Here is a 13,333-nt window from a genome sequence, read left to right on the forward strand (position 1 = left end):
CAACACATGACATAAAAGAGTCGCTGAGGACAGCCACCATACATGTACATACGTGTTCCCACCCCACGTCAGACATTCCAATATTTCACAATGATTACCGTCACCGTGTATCAGCCATTGTAAGTGAATGGAGGCCGTACATGCTTTGATTTCTTTTCTGATCGATTGATCTCTAGGCAGGGGTGGACTGACAACTCATGGGGCCCCCGGGCAATAGGGGATCATGGGGCCCCTGTGTCCTTGCCCAAGCTCAAAAAAGCCTATGAAAAAGGTACCAGGGGCATTTCATGGGGCCCCCTACTGACCCTGGGCCCTCGGGCAGTGCCCGAGTTTCCAAATGGTCAGTCCGCCCCTGAGCAGGACTTTGACAAATGTAATGCACCCGCGACTGACCAGTGTGAAGAGTTCCGTACATAAGGGGGGATATGATCTCCATGTATAATACATAAGGGGGGATATGATCTCCATGTATAATACATAAGGGGGATATGATCTCCATGTATAATACATAAGGGGGGGATATGATCACCATGTATAACACATAAGGGGGATATGATCACCATGTACAATACATAAAGGGGGATATGATCTCCATGTATAATACATAAGGGGGGATATGATCACCATGTATAATACATAAGGGGGGATATGATCTCCATGTATAATACATAAGGGGGGATATGATCTCCATGTATAATACATAAGGGGGATATGATCTCCATGTATAATACATAAGGGGGGATATGATCTCCATGTATAATACATAAGGGGGGATATGATCTCCATGTATAATACATAAGGGGGATATGATCTCCATGTATAATACATAAGGGGGATATGATCTCCATGTATAATACATAAGGGGGGATATGATCTCCATGTATAATACATAAGGGGGGATATGATCTCCATGTATAATACATAAGGGGGATATGATCACCATGTATAATACATAAGGGGGGATATGATCTCCATGTATAATACATAAGGGGGATATGATCACCATGTATAACACATAAGGGGGGATATGATCTCCATGTATAATACATAAGGGGGGATATTATCTCCATGTATAATACATAAGGGGGGATATGATCACCATGTATAATACATAAGGGGGGGATATTATCTCCATGTATAATACATAAGGGGGGGATATGATCTCCATGTATAATACATAAGGGGCGATATGATCTCCATGTATAATACATAAGGGGGGATATGATCTCCATGTATAATACATAAGGGGGATATGATCTCCATGTATAATACATAAGGGGGGATATTATCTCCATGTATAATACATAAGGGGGGATATGATCACCATGTATAATACATAAGGGGGGATATGATCTCCATGTATAATACATAAGGGGGATATGATCTCCATGTATAATACATAAGGGGAGATATGATCACCATGTATAATACATAAGGGGGGGATATTATCTCCATGTATAATACATAAGGGGGGGATATGATCTCCATGTATAATACATAAGGGGCGATATGATCTCCATGTATAATACATAAGGGGGGATATGATCACCATGTATAATACATAAGGGGGGATATGATCACCATGTATAATACATAAGGGGGGGATATGATCTCCATGTATAATACATAAGGGGGGATATGATCTCCATGTATAATACATAAGGGGGGATATGATCTCCATGTATAATACATAAGGTGGATATGATCTCCATGTATAATATATAAGGGGGATATGATCTCCATGTATAATACATAAGGGGGGATATGATCTCCATGTATAATACACAAGGGGGGATATGATCTCCATGTATAATACATAAGGGGGATACGATCTCCATGTATAATACATAAGGGGGGATATGATCTCCATGTATAATACATAAGGGGGATATGATCTCCATGTATAATACATAAGGGGGGGATATGATCACCATGTATAATACATAAGGGGGGATATGATCTCCATGTATAATACATAAGGGGGATATGATCTCCATGTATAATACATAAGGGGGGTATGATCACCATGTATAATACATAAGGGGGGATATGATCTCCATGTATAATACATAAGGGGGATATGATCTCCATGTATAATACATAAGGGGGATATGATCTCCATGTATAATACATAAGGGGGGATATGATCTCCATGTATAATACATAAGGGGGGATATGATCTCCATGTATAATACATAAGGGGGGGTATGATCTCCATGTATAATACATAAGGGGGATATGATCTCCATGTATAATACATAAGGGGGGATATTATCTCCATGTATAATACATAAGGGGGGATATGATCACCATGTATAATACATAAGGGGGGGATATTATCTCCATGTATATAACATAAGGGGGGATATGATCTCCATGTATAATACATAAGGGGCGATATGATCTCCATGTATAATACATAAGGGGGGATATGATCACCATGTATAATACATAAGGGGGGATATGATCTCCATGTATAATACATAAGGGGGATATGATCTCCATCTATAATACATAAGGGGGGATATGATCTCCATGTATAATACATAAGGGGGGATATGATCTCCATGTATAATACATAAGGGGGGATATGATCTCCATGTATAATACATAAGGGGGGATACGATCTCCATGTATAATACATAAGGGGGGGATATGATCTCCATGTATAATAAATAAGGAGGGATATGATCTCCATGTATAATACATAAGGGGGGATATGATCTCCATGTATAATACATAAGGGGGATATGATTTCCATGTAAAAAGCCTATGAAAAAGGTACCAGGGGCATCTCATGGGGCCCCCTACCAGGGGCGGACTGACAACTCATGGGGCCCCCGGGCAATAGGGGATCATGGGGCCCCTGTGTCCTTGCCCAAACTCAAAAAAGCCTATGAAAAAGGTACCAGGGGCATCTCATGGGGCCCCCTACCAGGGGCGGACTGACAACTCATGGGGCCCCCAGGCAATAGGGGATCATGGGGCCCCTGTGTCCTCGCCCACACCCAAAAAAGCCTATGAAAAAGTTACCAGGGGAATCTCATGGGGCCCCCTATTGACCCCAGGCCCTCGGGCAGTGCTTGAGTTTCCAAATGGTCAGTCCGCCCCTGGTTCCAGTTCATATTTCCCCCCTCTCCTTTTTCAGCAATTTAAATAGGGACACATGCGTTCCAGTGCATTTTTGGTGCATTTTGGTGCGTTCTGATGCGTTTTTGATGCGTTTCAGTTAACTTTTTCCCCTCTCTTTCTTCAATTTAAATAGAGACAGTTCTGTGCAGGAACAATGCAGCCTGTTCTACATGTTTTTTCTGCAACCGAAAAGCACTGGAACTGCAAGCACTGATGTGAGCTATGACACTGACAACCATATAACCTACTTTCTGTGCGTTTTGGATGCAGAAAAAAAGTAACTGAAAAGCATATAGTGTAAACCAGGGGCGGACTGACAACTCATGGGGCCCCCGGGCAATAGGGGATCATGGGGCCCCTGTGTCCTTGCCCAAACTCAAAAAGACCTATGAAAAAGGTACCAGGGGCATCTCATGGGGCCCCCTACTGAACCCGGGCCCTTGGGCAGTGCCCGAGTTTCCAAATGGTCAGTCCACCCCTGGTGTGAACTGGTTCTCAGTCAATAGTTGGAAGATACAATCACACACTATTGATCACAACTCTTTCCACCATGCAATCCCATAATCTGATCGATGGTAATATGATCACATTCATAAACACAGTATCTCTCTACTGCCAATTGAACGATCAATGAATTTTCATCCTAGCCGATCGACTCAGTTTGATACATTCCAATCAAGTCTCTATTGATCAGATTGGATGTCACGCCTATTTGACCGTTTTGAACGATTTGCAAATTTTTTGCAGCGTTTCCCCTGAAGTCTATTAAACCAAAAAAATCACCATTTTGCGTTTTTTTTTCTTCCCAGCAACAAACAAATGTCCACTTTAACAAAAAAAAGCTGAAAAAGAAACACAAAATGCAGGAAAAATGCATAAAAAATGTAAAAACGCAAAGCACAATGCAAAAAATACTAAAAACGGATTGAAAGCAAAAAGCATAAGTGTGAACCAAGCCTAAGTCACCGGTCACACCACTGCGATTTAAAATTGCACGATTTGTGTGCGAGGAACACTGATTTCTGAAGACTTTATTGTGACTTGTGAAGATTTTCAACAATTGCTTGCAATTTGCAGCGATTTCCATTATATTCTATGTATGTGAAATCGCAACAAAAGTGCAGCAATAGTAGTGCAAGAACTACTTTTGGAATCGCTTGCAGCAAATCACAGATGTGAAGACACTGACATTCATTAGGTGCGATTTCAGGTGCGACATCAATTCACAAATCGCACCAGTATGACCGGGGACCTAGCCCTGGTTCACACTGAATGCAACTTTGAAATCGCGCTACTTCACTTGAAATAATGTGATTTCAAAGCTGAAGATCAGTGCGATTTGTGCCTCCTATTTCACTGCGGCTTGCAACCTAACACCCCGGTCACATCAAACCTGACTTTGAAATCGTGCGACTTACAGTGAAGTCGCATGATTTCAAAGTCGGGGGACATGCCAATTTCAGGTGCGATTTGCAAGACATCTGATACAGATCTCTACGCAAATCGCACCATAAGTAGTACATGTACTACTTTAGAAATCAGTGCGGCTCCAACCAGGGGCGGACTGACAACTCATGGGGCCCCCGGGCAATAGGGGATCATGGGGCCCCTGTGTCCTCACCCACACTCAAACCACACCCAAAAAAGCCTATGAAAGGTACCAGGGGCATCTCATGGGGCCCCCTACTGACCCCGGGCCCTTGGGCAGTGCCTGAGTTACCAAATGGTCAGTCCGCCCCTGGCTCCAACCAAGACGGAACCGCACCGATACGACCACTCTAATTGTGGACAATAGGCTGCGATTTGGCACGCGTTTTGCAAGTCGCATGGCATGCAAATCGCATGCTGATTCGCATCCAGTATGACTGGGGACTTAGCCCTGGTTCACACTGAATGCAACTTTGAAATTGCACTACTCCACTTGAAGTAGCGCGATTTCAAAGCTGAAGATCAGTGCGATTTGTACCTCCTATTTCACTACGGCTTGCAACCTAACACCCCGGCCACATCAAACCCTACTTTGAAATTGTGCAACTTACAGTGAAGTTGCATGATTTCAAAGTTGGGGGGCATGCCAATTTCAGGTGCGATTTGTAAGACATCTGATACCGATGTCTATGCAAATTGCACCAAAAGTAGTGCATGTACTTCTTTAGAAATTGGTGTGGCCCTGACCAAGTCGGAACTGCACTGATATGACCGCTCTAGTTGTGGACAATAGGCTGCGATTTGGCATGCGTTTTGCAAGTCACAAGGCATGCAAATCGCATGCCTATTCGCATCCAGTGTGACCGGGGACTTAGCCCTTGAAGTAGCATGATTTCAAAGCTGAAGATCAGTGCGATTTGTACCTCCTATTTCACTACGGCTTGCGACCTAAAACCTGGTCACATCGAACCCTACTTTGAAATCGTGCGACTTATAGTGAAGATTTCAAAGTCGGGTGAGATGCCGATTTCAGGTGCGATTTGCAAGACATCTGATACAGATATCTATGCAAATTGCACCAAAATTGCACTCATGGGGCCCCCGGGCAATAGGGGATCATGGGGCCCCTGTGTCCTTGCCCAAACTCAAAAAAGCCTATGAAAAAGGTACCAGGGGTATCTCATAGGGCCCCTACTGACCCCGGGCCCTCGGGCAGTGCCCGAGTTTCCAAATGGTCAGTCCGCCCCTGGTAGTGCATGTACTACTTTAGAAATCAATGAAGTCAATGAAAGCTGTAATGAAATCGGAAAAAAGTAGCGCAAGAACTATTTTTGAAATCGCACTACGTCAAATCGCACTGATTGAGACAGTGCCATAGAAATACATTCGATGCGACTTCAGGTGCGATTTTTACATCTCATGCCGCACCTGAAGTCGCAGTCATGCATCCATATGTGAATTCTCGTTGCAAGGTAAGAGGGCATACATGACAGCCAGGGAACTATCATTTGCAGGGTGAGAAGTAGCAGTGGCAGCAGTTCCCATGAACAGTCACTGGTGCACAGCTCTGACAGAAGACTCACGCTGAGCTTGGCGTGCTGCAGGAGTCCGATGGCTTCCACCTCCAGGGGGTGCCGGGTGATGCTGCTCGCCTTCATGCTGACAAGGATGCTGAGCTCAAGCCTGTCCTACCTGTTCAGTTATCTATATGACGGGGGCGTGGCCTCCACCCCAGCAGCCAATCAGGGAGCGCTGTCTCTTTTTTTTTTTTTTTTTACATTCTATTGTGATGCAATTTCTGGTCCTTTGAAGAAAGAAGGAGAGATTAGATCAGACTTTGTCCTTCCTGCCTGCGCACCTGGGGATCGCCCGATGCCTGCACCCAGAACCACGGACAATGCTGGAAGTCACGCCGCTTTAAACCGGTTTACAATAAAAATTTTGAACAAAAAAAAATTCCGTCTATTGCTCTCAGACTCCGACAAATTTCCCAAATTGTGCCTTTTTTTTGCTGCTTTGATCTGATTTCCTGTTAGAGGGTGACTACGCTGATCTGTGTGTAGGGACGTAGCCACCTTCTCCTGCTCGCCCCCCGAGACGGACTCTAGACTATGGGATGTGTAGTGTGTACAGAGCAGCGTACATGAGCACAACTAATGGTCACTGCCCATTCCAAACAACAGGAAGTGAGAGGGAGAAGGAGAGGCTCAGGAGCTCACAAAGGCTGAAAATCTCAATAAGAAGTTCATCTTTTGTCATGAAAAATAGATTACATTGCCATTAAGGACAGGGCTAAATCTATAGGGGTGCTGGGGTGTGGTCTGCCCCCCCCCCCGAGAGTGTATGAGCCAGTTGATGTAGGGAGGCACTGGGGCACTCTGATGGGGACAATCCATGTAAGGGGCACTCTGATAAGGGCACCTGATTTAAGGGGGCACTGATGGGGGTAACTGGTCATATGTAAGGGGGCACTCTGATGGAGACACCTGCTGTAAGGCGGCACTCTGGTGGGGATAACTGATCATATGTAGGGGGGACTCTGACAGGGACCCTGATGTAAAGGGGCACTTTAATGGGGACACCTGACATAAGGGGTACTCTGATGGAGACCTTTATGTAAGGGGGGTACTCTGATGGGGATACCTGACATAAGGTGTACTCTGATGGAGACCTTTATGTAAGGGGGTACTCTGATGGGGACACTTGATGTAAGGGGGTACTCTGATGGGGATACCTGATGGAAAGGGGTACTCTGATGGGGACGCCTGATGTAAGGGGGTACTCTTATAGGGACACCTGATGTAAGAGGGCACTCTGATGGGGACCTTGATGTAAGGGGGCACTCTGGTGGGGACCTTGATGTAAGGAGGTACTCTTATGGGGACCTCGATGTAAGGGAGTACTCTTATGAGGACACCTGAAGTAAGGGGGCACTCTGATGGGGACCTTGATGTAAGGGGGCACTCTTATGAGGACACCTGATGTAAGGGGGCACTCTGATGGGGACCTTGATGTAAGGGGGCACTCTTATGAGGACACCTGATGTAAGGGGCACTCTGATGGGGACACCTGATGTAAGGGGGTACTTTGATGGGGACACCTGATGTAAGGGGGCACTCTGATTGGGACTTGGATATAAGGGGGCACTCTGATGGGGACCTTGATGTAAGGGGGCACTCTGATGGGGACCTTGATGTAAGGGGGCACTCTGATGGGGACCTTGATGTAAGGGGGCACTCTGATGGGGACACCTGATGTAAGGGGCACTCTGATTGGGACTTGGATATAAGGGGGCACTCTGATGGGGACCTTGATGTAAGGGGCACTCTGATGGGGACCTTGATGTAAGGGGGCACTCTGATGGGGACACCTGATGTAAGGGGCACTCTGATTGGGACTTGGATATAAGGGGGCACTCACACATGTCCCTATTTAAATGGAAGAAAAAGAGGGGAAAAATGAACCGAAACACATCAAAAATGCATAGAGACGAGTCAAAAACACATAAAAAACACACAACGCATCCGGAAAGCACCTGGACTGTGTTTCTATGGTGTGATCCGGCCCTAAGGCTTGGTTCACATTTATGCATTTTGCGTTTGATGCTTTCTCCAGTGCTTTTTGCAGCTTATTTTGTGTTTTTCTACATGCTCTTTGACATGCTTTTACCGCGGTTTGCGTTTTGTTCAGCTCTTTTTTTTTGTTAAAGTGGATTTTTTTTTGTTGCTGGACAGAATAAAAATGCAAAACGCAAGACGTGGCAAAAACTTGGCAAAAACGTGGCAAAAATGCACTACATGCATTTCAGCAGCTTCTCCGTTGAAATCTGTTGTAGCAAAAACGCTGCTTTCTGCTTTTAAAATATTCCCTGACCCTTTACAAAAAACACAGCAGCAAAAGCATAGATGTGAACATGTTCCATAGGAAACCATGTTAAATGGACTGTACTGCGTTTCTGCAAAACGCACTAAAAAAAACACATTGGTGTGAACGGATCCTAAAGCAGAACTCCAGGTAAGTAACAAAATTAGCTTTTGCTGCAATATTCACGTTCAAGCCAAAGATTTACTGGCAGTACATTTTTCTACCGCTAGATGTCCTCAGTCTGATGGCCAGCATGGTTCAACTCACAAGCCCATGTTATCCTGAACCCGCCCCCAGCCTGTGACTGGACAGTGAAAGGAGAAGCAGCGCAGTGATGAACTCATCTCTCTGCTCTCTCCTCCTATCAGCGTGTTCCTTGTCACCCCATGAACTGATTGGCTCCTTGTGCTGCTTCTTTCTCCCACAATTCAGCCCTGCTGTACAGGGAATGCAGGAGGAGGACACTGAGTTGAATTCAGATACTGACATCGCTTATATTTAAAAAGAAATAATTTAATATTGAATTCATGATTAGAGAGATGCAATCATTTGCTTCCTTGATATCCACAGCTAAGGCTCCATTCACACTTATGCGACATGTCATGCGACTTTGGGGTCCAAAGTCGCAGAACAAGTCGCCCCCCATGTTTCCCAATGGGTACCATTCATATCTGTGTGACTTCAAGTCGCAGTGACTTCAAAGTATTTCCTGCACTACTTTGGTCCGACTTTCATGCGATTTGAGGTCCATAGACTTCAATGTAAACCCTCCAAAGTCACACCTGAATGTTGTACTTGTGTGCGACTTTGTACATCAGAAACAATTATCCTTGGTCAAAGCCACAGTCGCACCAAAGTTGCACTCATCCAAAGTTGCATAAAAGTCACACCAAGGTTGCATCAAAGTTGCATTAAAGTCGAATCAAAGTCGCATTGTAAAGTTGCAATGAAAATCGCACGATTTTGAAGTTGCACAAGTGTGGATGGAGCCTAAGGGCCAATCACAGTGTGTGTGGTGACAGACGTTTTACCGCACGGAAAAACCGCAAACAGTTGTCTCCTGTGTGTCCCTTTCACACTGCAACGCAGCGCTGCAAGAAGATGCAAAAATGCCGCATTTTTTCGCAAAGCAAATTGCAGGGCAAAATCAGGAAGCGCAGTGCGCCGCCCAGCATTATGCTGAATAAAGTGTATGTTTCGTACACTTCAAATAAAGCTTCTACAAAAAAAATTTAAGAGCATTGCGATGCGCTGAATCGTGCGTCACACTGCCACCCAGCAGCCAGCAACGCAGAGCGCCTGGAGCACCGAATTTGCCCTAAATAATATATTTGGCTGCAGTTACATCTTACGTATCACTTTTAGCTCTGGTTCGCACCGATGCGACTTCTCATGCGATTTGACACTTTCAAAACTCAGGACAAGTCACACCCTATTATTGGCAATGGAACTGTTCAAACAGTGCAACTCCAACGAAATAAATGTCTCCCACTTCCTCGAATCTTTGATGGAAATCCAATTGACAGGATGACCAGCCTCAGAAAAAAAACAAAAACTATACAGTGTAGTATGTTCCATTCTAAAATGTTGTGGTCAAAATGCCATTAAGCTGTCGTGCGATTTGACCATTCCAATGATCGGCAATGGAACCGGTGTGATTTTAAAAGTAGTTCCTACACTACTTTTTGCAATTTTTGGTGCGCCTTGCATAGACATCTGTGCATGATGTCTTCTGAGTCGCACTGACACGCGACTTTGAAATCGTGAAACTTCAAGTGAAGTCGCACGATTTCAAAGTCAGATATAGTGTGAGGCTAACAGTACTAAGGCTCTGCTCACTCCTCTGTGTGCCTGTTTCCTCTTGCACGGGTGGAGCAGCCCATTCGTTTCAACAGGTCGCCCTACCAGTGAGAAACGCAGAGAAAGAAGTCCCTAAAATCGAGCTGCACTGAATTGCACGGTGGTGGGGCGTCATGGGGTTTAGCGCACCCAAAATCACGTTGCGGTTGACGATACATGGGGGGGACATGGAGAATTGATTGCACCCCTATGCACCTGCTAAATGCGGTGCTTTTCTCTGTGGGGCGCAAAATCGCTTGCGTTCCCCGCGTGTAGAGATGTGAACCAAGCCTAAACAGCTGTCATCATTGTCTTTCTTTACATTCTCCCATTGTTTCTATAACAGCCCAGTGCCACCATCGCTTCTCCTATGCGATTTACAGTCCACAAGTGTTCTCTGTGACATCGAGCGGATGGGTCGGGTCAGATCTTTATATAAATGGGAATATCCCAGAAGGCAAACACAGGAGCAGCCTCGGGGGGAAGATTCTGTTCTATTCTATTCTCTGACTCAGAGTTATACGGGAAGTGCAGCTTTAAAACATTTTATGACTTTTAGGAATACGTGACGGCACGTGAGTTCTCCTAAGTTCTCCAGCAGAACAGGAGGTGGGAACTGAGCGGCATCAGGCTCAGGAGGTGGGAACTGAGCGGCATCGGGCTCAGGACGTGGGAACTAAGCGGCATGGGGCTCAGGAGGTGGGAACTGAGTGGCAAGAGGATCAGGAGGTGGGAACTGAGCGGGATTTGGCTCAGGAGGTGGGAACTAAGCGGCATGGGGCTCAGGAGGTGGGAACTAAGCGGCATGGGGCTCAGGAGGTGGGAACTAAGCGGCATCGGACTCAGGAGGCGGGAACTAAGGGGCATGGGGCTCAGGAGGCGGGAGCTAAGCGGCATGGGGCTCAGGAGGTGGGAACTGAGCGGCATGGGGCTCAGGAGGCGGGAACTGAGCGGCATCGGGCTCAGTAGGCGGGAACTAAGGGGCATGGGGCTCAGGAGGCGGGAGCTAAGCGGCATGGGGCTCAGGAGGTGGGAACTGAGCGGCATGGGGCTCAGGAGGCGGGAACTGAGCGGCATCGGGCTCAGTAGGCGGGAACTAAGCGGCATCGGGCTCAGGAGGCGGGAACTGAGCGGAATCGGGCTCAGGAGGCGGGAACTGAGCGGCATTGTTCTCAGGAGGTGGGAACTAAATGGCATCGGGCTCAGGAGGTGGGAACTAAGCGGCATCGGGCTCAGGAGGCGGGAACTGAGCGGAATCAGGCTCAGGAGGCGGGAAATAAGTGGCATTGTTCTCAGGAGGTGGGAACTAAATGGCATCGGGCTCAGGAGGTGGGAACTAAGCGGCATCGGGCTCACTTTACTAAGTACTCTTCTTAGTTAGTTTGGGTAACGGGTAATTAAATCCAGGATGTGGGCTTTACCAACCCCCCTCCCCCAGAGGACCACCAAAGCAGTACTAAACCACAAACCAAAAATGTGATATATTGCAGCTTACCAATCATTAGATTGGGCGGCTGCATTAGTTTTCTTTTTTTAGTTTTTCCCCCCCTCTGTTGTCACCTGGTAATCTGGCCAGTAACACACCTCTTGTATTAGAGTTCCTCTAAGGCTAGGTTCACACCTATGCAGTTTGAATTTGATCAGTTTCTGCTGTGCTTTTTGCGATGCGTTTTGGCACAAGCGATGCGTATTTGCCACATTTTTTATGCATTTTTTTTTTTTACTTGTTGCTGGGCAGATGAAACACCAAAACACAAAATTCATCCAAAATGCGGCAAAAACACATCAAAAACACACATGCTTTTCTGTAGCGTCTCCATTGAAGTCTATAGAACCAAAAACGCAACATCCGTGACCCTTTCCAAAAAACGCACCGGGAGAAAGTGCAGAGATGTGAACCTGTCCCATAGGAAACCATGTTAAATGGACTGCTGTGTGTTTCTGCAAAAAGTCCCCAATTGAATTATTGAACTTCACTGACCACCAATGTAAGTACAAATCTCTCCTGACCACCAATTTACCTAATGATCTTTGCTGACCACGAATGTATTTATTAACTCGGCTGACCAGCAATTGAATTATTAGTCTTCACTGATCACCAATGTAATCACTAATCCTTGATGACCACCAATTTATTGATCTCAGTGACCACCAATGTATTTACTAATCTCTGCTGACCACCAATTTACCTATTGATCTTTGCTGACCACTTATGTATTTATTAACTCTGCTGACCACCAATTTATTTATTGATCTTCACCAGTCTCCAATTTAATTATTGAACTTCACTGACCACCAATGTAATCACCAATCCTTGCGGACCACCAATTTATTGATCTCAGTGACCACCAATGTACTTACTAATCTCTGCTGACCACCAATTTATTTATTGATCTTCACCAGTCTCCAATTTAATTATTGAACTTCAATGACCACCAATGTAATCACCAATCCTTGCTGACCACCAATTTATTGATCTCAGTGACCACCAATGTATTTACTAATCTCTGCTGAACACCAATTTATTTATTGATCTTCACCAGTCTCCAATTTAATTATTGAACTTCACTGACCACCAATGGAATCACCAATGCTTGCTGACCACCAATTTATTGATCTCAGTGACCACCAATGTATTTACTAATCTCTGCTGACCACCAATTTATTTATTGATCTTCACCGGTCTCCAATTTAATTATTGAACTTCACTGACCACCAATGTAATCACCAATCCTTACTGACCACCAATTTATTGATCTCAGTGACCACCAATGTATTTACTAATCTCTGCTGACCACCAATTTATTTATTGATCTTCACCGGTCTCCAGTTTAATTATTGAACTTCACTGACCACCAATGTAATTACAAATCTCTCCTGACCACCAATTTACCTATTGATCTTTGCTGACCACTAATCAATTTAACTCTGCTGCCCAGCAATTGAATTATTAATCTTCACTGACCACCAATGTAATTACTAATCTCTGCTGACCACCAATTTATTGATTTCAGTGACCAACAATGTATTTACTAATCTCTGCTGACCACCAATTTATTTATTGATCTTC

At 45.2% G+C, this 13,333-nt stretch overlaps 1 protein-coding gene across 1 annotated transcript in view; it reads right to left on the reverse strand.

The window, feature by feature from the left end:
* LOC149458542 (NADPH oxidase organizer 1-like) overlaps window positions 1–6,218 on the reverse strand; it is a 28,675-nt gene extending 22,457 nt beyond the window's left edge. Inside the window, exon 1 of the mRNA XM_089682090.1 lies at window positions 6,144–6,218. Within this exon, the coding sequence (XP_089538216.1) occupies window positions 6,144–6,218 (75 nt within the window). The remainder of the gene's footprint in view (window positions 1–6,143) is intronic.
* Window positions 6,219–13,333: the final 7,115 nt, after the last annotated feature.

The sequence above is a fragment of the Staurois parvus genome, unplaced genomic scaffold, assembly GCF_062004578.1.
Source record: "Staurois parvus isolate SC_StPar_1 unplaced genomic scaffold, SC_StPar_1.0 ptg000285l, whole genome shotgun sequence".
Taxonomy (NCBI): domain Eukaryota; kingdom Metazoa; phylum Chordata; class Amphibia; order Anura; family Ranidae; genus Staurois; species Staurois parvus.